At 36.7% G+C, this 15,361-nt stretch overlaps 1 protein-coding gene across 1 annotated transcript in view; it reads right to left on the reverse strand.

The window, feature by feature from the left end:
- Positions 1–15,361, reverse strand: part of TNNI3K (TNNI3 interacting kinase) — a 617,968-nt gene that overhangs the window by 565,532 nt on the left and 37,075 nt on the right. The window contains exon 5 of the mRNA XM_006902367.1: positions 6,489–6,599. Within this exon, the coding sequence (XP_006902429.1) occupies positions 6,489–6,599 (111 nt within the window). The remainder of the gene's footprint in view (positions 1–6,488; positions 6,600–15,361) is intronic.

Below are 15,361 nucleotides of genomic sequence, written 5' to 3' on the forward strand. Positions count from 1 at the left end.
ACCACAGTGAGATGCCATCTCACCCCAGTAGTGGTTGGAAACTTTAACAGGACAGTAAGTAAAACATGTTGGAGACGATGTGGAGAGAGAGTTAACTCTTACACACTGTTGGTGGGATTTTAAAATGGTATAACCAGTCTGGAAGGCACTTTTGCATTTCCTCAAAAAGTTGAACATAGAAATTCAACATGACCCAATTATTCCACTGCTTTGAATATACCCTGAGAAAATTAGAACTGAGACACGAAAGGAGATTATTACACAAATGTTCATAGAAGTGTTATTCACCATTACAAGAACATCGAAACTGTCCAAATGTCCAGCCACAGCAAATGGATTGAGAAATTGTTATATATCCACAGGATGGAATACTACACAGCCTGTCAGAGCAATGATTTTGAAAATTACTACATAACTTGGGAGGGACTGGAAAGCATTAAGCTGAGTGAACCAACTCTGTTCCTAAGGAAAATATGCTATATAAGACCATAATTGTAGAGATAAAAAGATAATTAGATAAATGTGTATGGGGATCCAAGGTGGAGGAGGGTAGGAGCAGAGGGTGAGGATGGTCAGGGGAATAATCCTAGGGTTACAAAATTTGATGGGTAGAGGGAAGGGTAGGTAAAGGAAGTGGGCAAGGTCTGGTGTGAAAAAAACAATGCATACAAATTTGTAAGCAAAACAGTACAAAATAAAAATTTTCTTTAAAAATATATTGTTAAATTAATATGAGGGAAATATACTGAAAGAAGGTTCTTCTTACAATTAAAAGCTTTCAAACAGGAAATTAATGGTTTTGAAAAGGAGATATATCCTACAATGATGGTATAATGCTTTTAAGATAATGTTTTTATGCCATTTTCCTTTGTCATCTGATCAGTAAGTTAATTAGTCCATTTTGTAAGAAGAGAATAAAGGCTAATGTATCTACACCTGTTTTATGCAGCATCAGTGACTGACTATAAAGTCATTAAATGCTATACACCAGCTAATGAGGGAAATGGGAGAATCCATAGAGAATTGCAAGACAAGAGTAAAGATCTATTTAGAATTATGTTGTTAAATTTGTCCTGAGGCTGGTAGAACTGATACGATATTTCCTTCTAGACTGTGGTCAGCAATGCAAGAAAACAGCTACTTGAATAGATGATGAAGAGACCAACCACTTAACAACTGAGTTTTTGACCCTGTTGTAATTCTATTACTGACAATGTAATCAGCTTAGCACTGGACAAAAAGATTTTGTTCTGCAAAATATATTCTGTCACTTTCCTGGTGCTAACATGTACAATATATTTGCTGGAACTTTTTGTCTACCTCATCCCTTTTTCCATCCAGTCTTCTCAGTGTTTTACATTCCATTGCCTTATCATTGGCCTCAGCTTGTTTCTTCTTTGGAAAACATTTTCTTTAAGTGACTTTGATGGGGTTTCTCTCCCCTCTGAAGTAACAGAAATTAATTTTTATTTTGCACCAAATATACTTATTTTCTGGGAAATAAGGTACGTGATAAAGAAAGAGCAGAAGTGTGAAAGTGAAAGAAACCACTTTGCTCTCAATGAAGTAATCAATATTTCTTTAAAATGATACCTCTTCAAAATGACACCGTTGAGAAAAGATCATATTGGCTATATAGGTTTTATATATTTTTATATAAAGTTGTTTTTAACATTTTGCTGCATTTGTTGGTATGTGCGTATATTACTAGACAGAGTACAATTTAACTTGTGTTTAACAAAATAGGAGAAATACACAGCTATTTTATAATGATGAAGTAAAGCTCTCAGATCTCAATGTTAACACACTGTTACTACACGTGGAAAAGTATGAAAATCATGAGATATTGAGGAAAATTATTCTAACCCTGTCCTGGTTTTTTAAAGTGATTTTGTAACTTAAGAAGCTATTTACTATTTAAAACACAACTTTTATTTTACATCAAATTATAGTAGTAAATAAAAACTATTTGATGAAAATTGGTGCAGTTAATAAAATAGTACAATATGAAGTGCTTTGCAGAGTTGTTCCTGTGAGGTGGCATCAAGTTGATTCCTCCTTAAGTTGTTGGTGGTGGTGTTACATGCAATCAAGTTGCCAGCAATTCATAACGATCCTATGTACAATAAAGAACCCTGATCTCGGTCTTGTCTTGAGATAATCTCATCATCTCCAAAACAACTACTCCTTTTACCCTAATTACTGAATCAATCCATCTCATCTAGGGTCTTCCTCTCCTGTGCTGTTGTTCCACCCTTTCCAAGCATAATGTCCCTCTCCAAGGACTTTTCTCTGCTGGTAACTTGCCCAAAGTATGTGAGATGGAGCAGTTTGGTTTCTCTCTCTCCAGGACAGACCTGTTTGTTCTATTGACAGTCCATGGTATGATCTATACTCTTCTCCAGCACAACTCAAAGGCATTGATTGTTCTTCTATCATCCGTAATTATTGTCCAGTTCTCTGATGCATAGCAAGTATTTGAAAAGACCATGATTTAGTTCAGGTGCCCCTTAGTCTCTAGACTGAAATCACCTCTGCCTCATAGTGACCTCATATTCAACAAACCAAAACCTTGCCCAGGACTATCAGTCATCCTTGTAATCTCCTATGGGCTTAGGCCCACTGTCGAAGTCCATGTGTCAATTCATTTCTTTAAGGATCTTCCCCCTTTTCTCTGATCCTCCACCTTTCCAAATAAGATGTCCTTCTCCAGATACTCGTCCCTTCTAATAAAATGGCCAAAGTATGAAACTCTCACAATGCTTGCCTCTTGGAAAAGCACGCTTGCTGTCCTTCTTCCAAGATAAATCTTTTTGTTCTTTGGCAACCCACAGCATGGAACGGAGTCTGAATGAATGAATAGGTGGCCCTCTGGTGCATTTTCAGAAGTAGTATATTGCACAGGAGGAGATTGCCCAGCCTTCTCCAACAGATCAGCCTGTGGATTAGAAATGCATCTTCCTGGGATCACAGTGCCGCTTCTTACCACTAGGCCATGAGAGATCCATTGTTTTTGTTGTTGTTGTGTACCACTGACTTGGAATCAACCCATAGCTGACCGTTGGCAGGTTTTCAGAAGCAGTTAATCACACAGAAGAAGACTGTCCGTTTTTCTCCCACAGAGAAACTGGCAACTTCAATCCATATGCCTTCAAATTATACTTAGCTTCTTGCCACTAGGCCACAAGAGCTCAAAGATATAAAATTGATATCTTGAGAACTAAACTTTAGATAAGATGTAGAACACTTCCTGAGGCCTTAAACGCCTTTCAATCATGCACTCAGCCTCTGTATTCTCTTTGTTGAAATGAGTCAAATTAAGAAAGACCAAAACCAAAAGATATCCATTGCTATGAAATTTGTTCTATCTCAAAGAGATATTATAGGACATGGCGGAATATCCTCATAGAGTTTCTAAGTCTACAAGAAAGATTGGATTAAAAAAAATACAAACAAAAATCAATCCACAAAACTTCACTGCTGTAGAGTTGGAACCAACTCATAGCTGATCCTCTATTGAGTTTTTGGGAGGCTGTAATTTGAAGAGATAGAAATTGTCCTTCTTTCTCCCATGGAGCTGCTGGTGGATTTGAACTGCCGAGAGGAGAGGCCTTTGTGTTAACAGTACAACTCCCTACCAACTATGCCACCAGAACTCCCTGGTGTGATCATATCTTGTAATTATGCACTTAACCTTTAATCATTTTGTTCCAGTAATTTTTTTCAAACACACTCAGCTCTTTTTAGCCTCTGAATGTTTTCAGGCAATATTCTGTAAAATTAAAATGTTATTCTTCCTTCTTACACGGCTGGAATGATCATTTGATTTGGGTTTACATCCCAACATAAACTCTTTTCAAAATCTTTCACTATGTGGGCTACTTCAAATGAGGCTTGGTTTTCCTATCACTTTATTTTCATTCTATCGTGCTTTATTATATTTTTTTATTTCTACTAACTGCCAGTTTTTTAAGATTCTTTGTAATCTAACTAATTTTTAAGTCTAAACTTCATGGGAGTATAATTTTCTTGTCTATATTACTTATTACTGCCACCTGGAAAATTTTTAGCATATCTTAAACATACATAATGATGCTGCCTCTTGGTCCAGTGTTAAGAATCTTTTTCCCCCCTTGATATTGAGATGCAATCCATACTGAAGTTTGCATTCCTTAATCTTCTGCAACACGTGCTTCAAGTACTCTTTACTTTCATCAAACAAGGTTGTATTATCTGCATAACACAGGTTATTGATTAGTCTTCTTCCTCCAATCCTGATGCCACACTCCTCTTCAGAGTCCAGCTTCCCAAATAATTTGCTCAGCATACAGATTGAATAGTTATGGTGAGAGAATATAATCCTGACACACTCCCTTCTCAATTTTAAACAGCCTCGTCTTGCTTGAATCTATAATTAACACCCTTGATACCAGCAGTCAGAAAATAAGAGGCCACACCCATGTTTATTTCGTGGCTTTGTTCACAATAGCAAAGAGTTGGAAACAATCTAAGTGTCCATCAACAAATGAATGGATAGAGAAGCTCTGATATGTTCACACAATGGAATAATATGCTGCATTGAAAAACAAGGAACTCATGAAATATTACACAAAATGGGTGACCCTGGAGGACATTATGCTGAATGAAATATCTCAGTCACAAAAGGACAAATAGTGTTTAATGCCACTGTTGCAAAACAGGACTGACATCGGGGTTGGGTGGAGACTGAGAAAGATGAGATAAATGATGTATACTGAATTAAAACAGATGAGGGTGGGAACTGTTTAAAAGGGGCATATGATTAGGTATTATTGTCATGACATGAGTCCAGAATGAGGCCTGCATAGTGGAGTGGACTTGGGGGAAGGGATTGAGAAAAAATGAAAGAATTTTTCTTTTACTTTTCAAAGAGAAGAGCGAACCCTGCAACAGTGAATGAATGGAAATGCAAAGTCTCTGTACATTTTCATTAAAATGAATAATAACAATAATAATAATAATAATAATAATAATAAAGAGAAAATAAGAAGAGGCATTGCGCTGGGAAAATCTGCAGTTAGGAACCTCTCCAAATTATTGAGGAGTAATGATGTCAGTTTGAGGCCGTGGTCTTTCCAATTACTTGCTATGCATCTGAGAGCTGGACAACGAATAAGGATGACAGAAAAAGGATTGACACCTTTGAGCTGTGGCGTTGGAGAAGAGCACTGAATATCCTATGGATGACCAAGAGAACAAACAGATGTCTTAGGAGGGTGCAGCTAGCATGTTCTTAGGAGCAAGGAATGATTAAGTTTCACTTCATATACTTTGAGCATGTTGCTAGAAGCAGCTATTCCTTATAGAAGGACATGTTGGGAAGGGTGGAGCATTAGTGAAGGAAAGGAAAACCTTCAATCAGGTGGATTGACAGGATGATTGCTGTGTGTCAGGAAGTGTGAGGATGGCACAGGATAGAATAAGATTCACATCTTTTGTTTATAGGGTCTCTATGAGCTGTATTTGACTCAATGGCACCTAACAACAACAAGAAGAGCTGATACATAAGCCAACAAAATAAATAAAATAAGAACTCTAACCAGTTTCTGGATTTCAGATTATAGCAAGCCCATGCATGTCATAGTAGAATTGTACTTTATAGAATTTTAGTGGATTATTCTGGGGGGCAATAAGTTTTTAGGGTTTTCTGCAAGGCTCTTATGGGTTGACCTGAACTACTAATCTTGCAATTATCAGCTAAGCATTTAACTATTTATAGCATTAAAATATTCTAGCATGAATCAATAATTGGATAAATAAACTTTCACTGATCCCTAATCTATATGTGGCAGTCTGAAGAATGGACTATCTCATTTAATGATTTGTTACAATGGTGGTAGCTCAGTAATAGAATATTTGCCTTCTCTGTGAGATACCTGTATTTGATTTCTGGTCAATATACCTCATGTGGTGGCTTGTTAATTGCTGTGATGTAGAACAGGTTTCAAGAAGACTCCCAAATTAACATGAACTAGAAAGAAAAACCTTTGAAAATTATTTAATAAATTCATGAAATTTCATTGTGCAGGGAACCACAAGGACTCACGAGGTCATTTAATAACAGCTAACAACAACACATTAATTATTGCAATAGGTCTATTATTATTTCCTTTTTCATAAATAAGTGAAAAGAAACATCGTGTGATTTAATAGTTTAACTAGAGTTAATGTATCAAGCAGTTAAACTGACCTTCCTGACTCTTAAACCTAAGATTTTATTACTATGCTATAAAATCCCTGTACTTGTACATCTAGTCATCTTGATATTAATAAATGTTATATCATTCTGTTAAAGAATTAACTGAGTTGGTTATCAAAAGTATGTTTATATAGTGTAATCTGACTTTTAACTCTCCATATTTCAAAAGATACCCCAGAAAATAGTTCAGAACAATAATTTAAGCAGGAAGGTAACTTGTATTTTCACAGGTGACAAAGTTGTGACTTACCTCCAGGTGACCAGCTATTGTAGCAATATGCAGGGCAGTGAGGCCACCATACCCAACCTGCTGGATATCAGCTCCACTGTGAAGCATGGAAGTGATCAATTCTGCACTAGCCTGTAAGGAAACAGGTATTTAGTGTTGCTTTCCCACTAATAGCAGGTTCAAAGTTGTGAATCGGGATATATTGATTCCCTGATTGTCAGCCAGTTTAGGTGCTCAAAGAAAACCTAAGTGTGATTTCTGGCATAAGAGCACATCCGATAGCAGAGTGCAGCTCTCAGATGGCTCAGTGCAGGACCAAATGACAGTGTTGTTCAGTTCCAATCAATTCTCCACCACTTGACCGTGAAAGGCAGACAGAAAATTTACCTATGATGAACTCTTGCAAGCTCAATCTTACATGTAGGCCACTCTAATAAATGTGCCTTGTAGGCAACTAAAATAAACTCTAAAATAGGTCAGGAATGTTGAAAGCACAGTCTGAAGATTTTTTTTTTCTTTTAGAGTTGAAGATGAAAGGAGTCATCTAAAAATAGACAGTGTGAACCCAGTTTTGAACTAACTGCAATTCAAGAGACTATTGTATGATGGATCAGTAATTGCCTTGTCACCAATTCACAAAGCCGTGGACTCTGCACATAATCAATACAGAAGCTCTATCGGCATAGGTGGTAGGGAACTGTGCTGTTAACACAAAGGTCACACCTCTCCGGCAGTTCAAATCCACCAGCAGCTCCATGGGAGAAAGAAGGACAATTTCCTCCTGTTCAATTTACAGCCTACCCCAAAATCAGTGGAGGGTCAGCTATGAATTGGTTCTAACTCTACAGCAGCGAAGTTTTGTGGGTTGCTTTTTTGTTTGTTGGGTACTTTTTTTAAAAAAATCAAATCTTTCTTATAGACATAGAAGCTCTACAAGGATATTTCATCATGCCCTCTTTGAGATGGAATAAATTTAATAGTAATGGGTCTGCTTTGGTTTTGACATTTCTTATTTTGACTCATTTTAACAAATACATGATTTAAACCAGTATTTGAATCTTCAAACAAGCATAACATAAGCAATGATCTAATTTTTTTACTTTCTTTATGCTATTATTGGTATCTAGTATCGCTGTGATATGTTGTTATTGTTAGATTGTGTCAAGTTGAGTACAGCTCATAGTGATGCTTTGAACAACAGATCTGAAACCTGTCCTGTCCTATTCGAACCTCATAATCGCTGACATATTTGAGTGCATTGCAACCGTCATTGTGTCAATACATCTGGTTGAGGGTACTCTTCTCTTTTATTGGCCTTCCACATTTCCAAGCATTGTCTCTCTCTCCAAGGAATAGCCTCTTCTAACAACAGGCCTGAGTATGTGAGAGAAAACTTTATCATGTTTGCCTCCCAGGAACACTCTAGCTGACTTTGTCGAAGACACATCAATTTGTTCTGTGGACAGTCCATACGACATTCAGAACTCTTCTCCAATGTCTCAGAGAAATCAATTTTTCTCCCATTATGCTTATCCATTGTCCAGTTTGCAAATACATAGCAAGTGACTGAAAATACCATGACATGAATTAGGCACACCTTAGTTCTCAAAATGACATCATTGCTCCTCAGTAATGTGGAGAGGTCCCTAAGAGCACTTTCCCAATGCAATACAAGGGTGTAATTGCAGATCCACATAAGATAAAGTCTTAGACAGTTTTACTCTTTATCTTTCTCAATGCTGCCTATCAGTTCAATGGTGAGAATTTTTGTTTTCTTGATGTTGAGATGTAATATATATTGAAGGCTGCAGTCTTTGGACTTTGACAGTAAACAATTCAAGTCCTCATTATTTTCAAGAAGCGTCATTTGGTGGTGTCATTTGCATACTTTAGAAAAGTTATGAGTTTTTTTCCAGTCCTGATGCCATATTTTTCTTCTTAGAGTCCAGTATTTAAAGTTATTTGCTCAATATACAAATTTAATAAGTTTGAAGAAAGGATGCAATCTTAATGTACACATTTCCCAAATATAGTATTCCATTGTGCTCTATTCAACAATAGGTTCTTGATCTAAGTATAGATTTCACATAAGCACAATTGAGTGCTCTGGGTTTCCTATTCTTCTCAATCTTAGCCATAATTTGTATGATACATACAGTTAAATGCCTTTGCATAGTCAACAAAGTATAAGTAAATGTCCTTTTGGTATTCTCTGCTTCCAGACAGGATTCATCCAACATGAGCAATGTATCCCTGATGTCACAGCCTCTTCAAAACAGAGCCAGAACTTCTGACAGTTCTGTCAATGTACTGTTCTAGCCATTTTTGGATGACTTTCAGCAACCTTTTCTTTGCACGAGATGTTGTTGTTGTTGTTCTGTGCTGTTGAGTCGCTTGCGACTCATAGCGACCCTATGTGCAACATCCATCCCTAAACTCTGCTCTGTCCTGTGCCAATTGCACCGTCTCTGAAACACCCATCCTGATTACCCCAGTCACTGAATCAATCCACCTCATAGGGGGCCTTCCCCTTCTGCGCTGTCCCTCCACCCTCCCAAGCATGATGTCCCTCTCCAAGGACCTGTCCCTCCTTGCAACATGTCCAAAGTGTGCTAGACGGAGCCTCAGAATCCTTGCCTCCAAGGAGCAGCCCTCTTTGACCCTTTCCAGGATGAATCTGTTGGTTTTCCTAGCAGTCCATGGTACCCTCAATACTCTTCTCCAATAAAAAGTGTGTAGTATAGTATCATATAAATCAGTATAATGATTAAACTTATTTGACATTCTAAAACAGAAAAAGTAACAGTGGTAGAAATATCTTCAGTTATTAAAGGATAAGATAGAATAGAGGAAAAGGTTAAAGAAATTTAAGTTATAATTGTAATATTCTCTATTACATTTGTAATAATGGTTGGATGGCTGTGTGTATTTAAACACAATAATTAAATTACAAAATGAATGTTGTGTATATCTTTGTGTGTAAATTATATATCAAAAGTAAAATTTTCAAAAATTTAAAATAAAGGGTGGGGGGACCAAATCAGAATGGGGGCTAGTAATTTGGATTAAAATACTAACCATCTACTTTACTTTTACTTTTGATAAGTAGAGATAATCTTGCTGGAAAAAATAACCAGTCATGAGGCTGCCAAGATATGTTACTGAAGGAGCTTTTAAGGTGACCACCAATGAATAAAAATAAGAAGTATATTATTTATTTTTTGAGTGTTGAAAACAAAGAAGGATTCACTTGAAATGCTTGAAAATATTCAGCTGAAACTTTCAACTGAATATGCATTTGAAAAATACTCACTATAATACATACATATATATAAATTATATATATGAAAATATCTATAAAATTAATGTTGGTGTCTACCATAGACTCAGAACCCATTCATAGCTGACTCTTGAACAGGTTTTAAGAGGCGATTAATCTCACGGTAGGAGATTGCCCGTCTCTCTCCCTCAGGGCAGCTGGTGGTCTTGAACTGCATGTCTTTGGGATTGCAGTGCAGCTTCTTGCCACTAGGCCACTGAAGTGAGATATAGCTAGCTAGCTAGATAGAGAGATCTATATATATATACACACACAAAGCAAGAGCATGCGCATAAATATTGATATATTAAGTACTAGTAAAATTAGATAGATTGGTGTGGAACATTTTGAATCAGACGACCATAGGATCTATAGCGCTGGAGATGAAAATGTGAGGAAAAAAAAAGAAATCATTTCATAGTTAAAAAGGCCATTTCTAGATCCATCTTGAAATAAAATTTAGTAAGTGAAAGGATAATATCCATACATTTACAAGGAAGACATGTTAATACCATCATCTTTCACATTTATGCATCAACAATCAGAGCCAAAGAGGAGGAAGCAGATGTTTTCTACCAATTTTTTGCAGTCAGAAATCAATTGAACATGTAACCAAGAGTCATTAATAATAACGAGTGACTGGAAGGCCAGAGTTGGGAACCAAAAGAAGGATCAGTAGTCAGAAAATATGAAAATGGTGACAGAAATGAGGCTGGGGATAGAATGATAGAATTCTGCACAATCAAGAATTTATTCATAGCAATTATTTTTTATAAGAAACATAAACACAGGCTATTGACATGAATTTCTCCTGATGGTATGCACAGGAATCATATTGATTATATCTGTGGAAGGAATCGTTGGAGAAGTTCAATATCGCCAATGAAAACTAGGCCAGATGCTAATTATGGAACAGACCATCAATTGCTGATATGCAAGTTCAAATTAAAGCTAAAGAAGGTGAAATCATATCCAAAGGAATAAAAATTTGATCTTGAGTCTATACCCCCTGAATTTAAAAACCAACTAAGGAATAGGTTTGAGGCTTTGAATAATAGTAACGAATGAACACCAGATGAGCTGTGGGAAAATATCAAGAATATAATTTATGAAGAATGCAAAAGGTTATCCTAAAGAATGTAGAAAAAAAGACCAAAATGGGCATCACAAGAGACAAGGGATTAAAGTTCAACATCAAGAAAACAAAGATTCTCACCACTGGGCCAATTGGCAGCATGAGATTAATGGAGAAGAGATTAAGGTTGTTGATAATTACAGTTTGCTCAAATCCACAATCAACATTCTTAAAACCAGCAGTCAGGAAATCAAAAGATTAATGGCATTGGGAAAATCTAGTGTTGATTATAGGTGCATTCCAACTCAGTGTTAATCAACAACAACAGCAACATGTATGAAGAGAGGCCTGTGTATATGGGTGCAAGCACTGTTATATTAAATGCACAACTATGTAATAAATAATTGGCTCTTTGAATTGACTATATTTGTTGGGAAGAAAGTGTCTGTGATCCAATTCTGAAAGATCACAGGCAATGAAAATCCCATGAAGTAGAATTTTCTCTTGAAATACATGAGGTTGCTATGAATCGGAATTAACTTTATAGTAACTGATTTTGTATTGCTTTGATACGTGTGACCCGCTGACAATTTTTTTTTCAGATTCAAGGAGATTACATAAACAAGAAAACTAAGAATCTATGATTTCGGAAATTGATCCAAGATCAGAAAACACAAATCACAATAAAGAACAATTGGGGAAATGGACAAATTTGTGCTGGGCCATCTCCTCCTCCCTTGCAATTTACTGCCTCTGAAAACCTGCTGGAGGGTTAGTTAAGGTTTGGTTCTGACTCAATGGCACTCAGCAACAACATTGATTGTTGCTATTGTTGTTTACCACTGAGTTGAAACCGACTTAGAGCTCATCCTCCAGCGGTTTTGAAAGTGAATTAATGGCATGGAAAGAGATTATCCATTCTTCTCCTGCAGAACAGCTAGTAGATTCAAACTGTATGCCTTCAGTTAAATACAGTTTTGTAGCACTAGAACATTACATCATTGGTAACTTTTCTGAGTTACATAATTTCCTTGTTCATAGAAAAAAATATTGGAATATTACAAAATAGACATTTTTGTCGCTCTAATTTACTCTCAGTTGGTGTAGGATAAAAATGGAACTATAATGAAAATTTGACAAAATGAAAATAATTAATGAGTCTGACAGAGGGTAGAAAATGGCTTCCTGTACTATTCTTTCAAATATATTTTAAGTTTCAGTAATTAAAATAAAAATTTATTTTAAAAATGTGAAAAGGAGCTCAGAAGTTAATTAGTTAATATTGCAGTGGTTTAGCAAGGAATAATTAGAGCTACATTTAATACAATGTTGTTGTTTTTGTTGTTGTTGTTGTTATGTGCCGTCGAGTCGTTTCTGACTCATAGCGACCCTATGTACAACAGCCCTAAACCCTGCTCTGCCCTGCGCCAAATGCACCAACTCTGACACACCCATCCCGATTACCCCAGTCACTGAATCAATCCATCTCATAGAGGGTCTTCCCCTCCTGCGTTGTCCCTCAACCCTCCCAAGCATGATGTCCCTCTCCAAGGACCTGTCCCTCCTGGCAACATGTCCAAAGTATGTCAGACGAAGCCCCAGAATCCTTGCCTCCAAGGAGTAGCTTGGTTTAATCCTCTCCAAGATGAATCTGTTTGTTTTCCTGGCAGTCCAGGGTACATTCAGTACCCTTCTCCAGCACCATAGCTCAAAAGCATCCACTCTCCTTCTGTCCTCCCTAGTCATTGTCCAACTCTCTGATGCATAACAAGCGATTGCAAATACCATGGCCTGTATCAGGTGCACCTTAGTCTCCAGAGAGACACTGTTGCTCCTGAGTACTTTAGAGAGGTCCCTAACAGCAGACTTTCCCATCACGATATGCTTTTTGATTTCCTGACTGCTGGTGCCAAGAGTGTTGATTGTGGAGCCGAGCAAACTGAAGCTGTGAACAATCTCAATCTCTTCGTCATCCGTCCTGATGCTGCCAATTGGTCCAGTGGTGAGAATCTTTGTCTTCTTGACATTGAGCCTCAGTCCATACTGAAGGCTGCAGTCCTTGACCCTCCGCAGCAAGTGCATGAGGTCCTCCTCAGTTTCAGCAAGCAGGGTTGTGTCATCTGCATAACGGAGATTGTTAATAGACCTTCCACCAATCCTGTAACCACAATTCTCCTCATAGAGCCCAGCCTCTCGGATAATCTGCTCTGTAGTGGTGGCTAATTTATACTGTTTATTTAAAGTTGAATGACAATTTTAATATCTTTTTAAAAAGCCTTATTAAGAAATAACAAAGTAATCATGCATTCTATTACTATCTATTTTTTAAGAATTGTTGCTTAGTTTGTCCCTTAAGAATATGAACATGTCTAAACTTGCTTCTGAAGAAGCTACACTCTATGCTTTCCTTCTGGAAAATATAAGAAATTAGAAAGAGAGGAAAAGGAGGTCTTAAAAATAGAAATTTAGTGTTGACAACCAGAATGAGGAAAAATATACTCTCTAAAGCTTGTAGTACTAAATCATTCAAAACATATTTGTAGTTTTGTATCACGCAAATCTTAGCAAAATGAACAAATATAAAAATACTCTCAGTCAGTCAGGTTTATAATTTATGGTTTCACACTGTCTTGGCTTTCTATAATCAGCTTCCTGTTCTTAAAGCTTATCTGCTTTCACCTTCAGCTTTTAAGCAGAAAAGCCAGCAGCAGAATCCAATTCCTATCCATTGAACTCAGGTATTCAGACTATCAATATAACATAGATGGATATTTTTCCATTATTCTCTGCTTTAAGCTAGAATCCGTGTAATATCAGCATTGCTATACCTGATGCTATGACCTCTTCTAAACCCAACTTGGACTTCTGGCATTTCCCTCTCAATATATTGTTCCAGTCATTTTTGGATGATGTTAAGCAATGTTTTGCTTGTATGTGATATTAATAATATAGTTTGATAATTTCACATTCTGTTGGGTCACCATCTTGAGAATGGGAACCAGTATGGTTCTGTTTCAGTCAGTCAAACAGACAAATGTTTTCCAAACTTTCTGGCATAGTCTGGTGAACATGTCAAGGGTTACACTATAGATGAAACATGTCAGTTTGTATTCCATATATTCCTGGTGCCTTATATTTTGCCAGTGTCTTCACTACAGCTTGAACTTCTTCCTTTGTTAACATTGGCTCTTGTTCATATGGTACTGCCTAAAATTTTCAGTGTCAAAATTCTTTTTGGTAGACTGATTCTGTGTATTTCTTCTATTTGCTTTTAATGTTTTTTTAATCATTCGCGATTCTGCCATGACATCACTAAGTACTGCAACTTGAGGCTTGAATTTGCTTTTCAATTCTTTCAGCTTAATAATTGCTGAGCATGTTCTTCTCTTTTTATTCTCTAACTCCAGGTTTCACATTGTGTTATGCTTTTTCTTCTAAAGCTATGCTTTAAAATATTCAATTTAGCTCTTTTACATTGGCATCTCTTCCCTTTGTGTTGGTTCTCAACACTGTAATGCAATTTTCATAGTTTTTTCTGACATACATTTTGGCTTCTTTTTTTCTCCTCTGTCTTTGTAGTGACCTTTTGCTCTTTTCATGTATGATATCCTTGATGACATCTCACTGCTCCTCTGGTCTTCAATCATAGGTGATAAATGCCTCAAACTTGTTCTTAAGATATTTTTTTTTAAATTCAAGTGAATAAATTCAAGGTTGTATTTTGGTTCTTATGGATTTGTTTCAGCTGCTTCAGTTTCAGTTTTAACTTATATATGACTAATTGATGGTCTGTTCCACAGTCAGCACCTGGCCTGGTGTCGTCTGCTGATACTGAGCTTCTCCAACAATTCTTTCCACAGATATAATCAATCTGATTCCTTTGCAGTCTGTCAGATGAGGTGAATGTTAAAAGTCTCTTTTTGTGCTTCTTGAAAAAGGCGTTTGCTATAAATAAATCATGAAATGTACCAAATTCAATCATTCATTCTCCATCCTTACTTCCGTCACTAAGTCTGAGCTTTTCGACTGCCATTCCTTCCTCCTTGTTTCCAACTTTTGCATTCGTTTTTGTTTTGTTTTGTTTTGTTTTTTCATTTTTATTTTATATTAGTTTCCTTGCAAAATTCATATACATCGTGTTTCACACCATCCTTCATTCACACTGTTTCATACAATCATTTCCGTTCATTATGCTTTATAAAAGCAGTCACGACTGAACTATGCCTTGTCTTTCCAAATCCCAGCTGTGTCTTTCTCAATTCCTTTTTCACCCCCACTCTGCACCAACCCAACTGTGCAACTCTAACTTTTCTCTGTGCCCATCCTCACTGCTCTGCTTCCACACCTTTCCCCAATGTCACACTAACACACTTTACTAGTTATTTTTCTATTTATACAGACATGGTCTTATGCCATATTTGTCCTTATGAGACTAAGTAAGTTCACTCACAATAACTCCCTCCAGTCTCTCCCAAGTTATGTAGGTTTGTTGTATTTTTT

This window comes from Elephantulus edwardii, unplaced genomic scaffold, assembly GCF_000299155.1.
Source record: "Elephantulus edwardii isolate Elephantulus edwardi_28Jun2011 unplaced genomic scaffold, EleEdw1.0 scaffold00398, whole genome shotgun sequence".
NCBI lineage: Eukaryota > Metazoa > Chordata > Mammalia > Macroscelidea > Macroscelididae > Elephantulus > Elephantulus edwardii.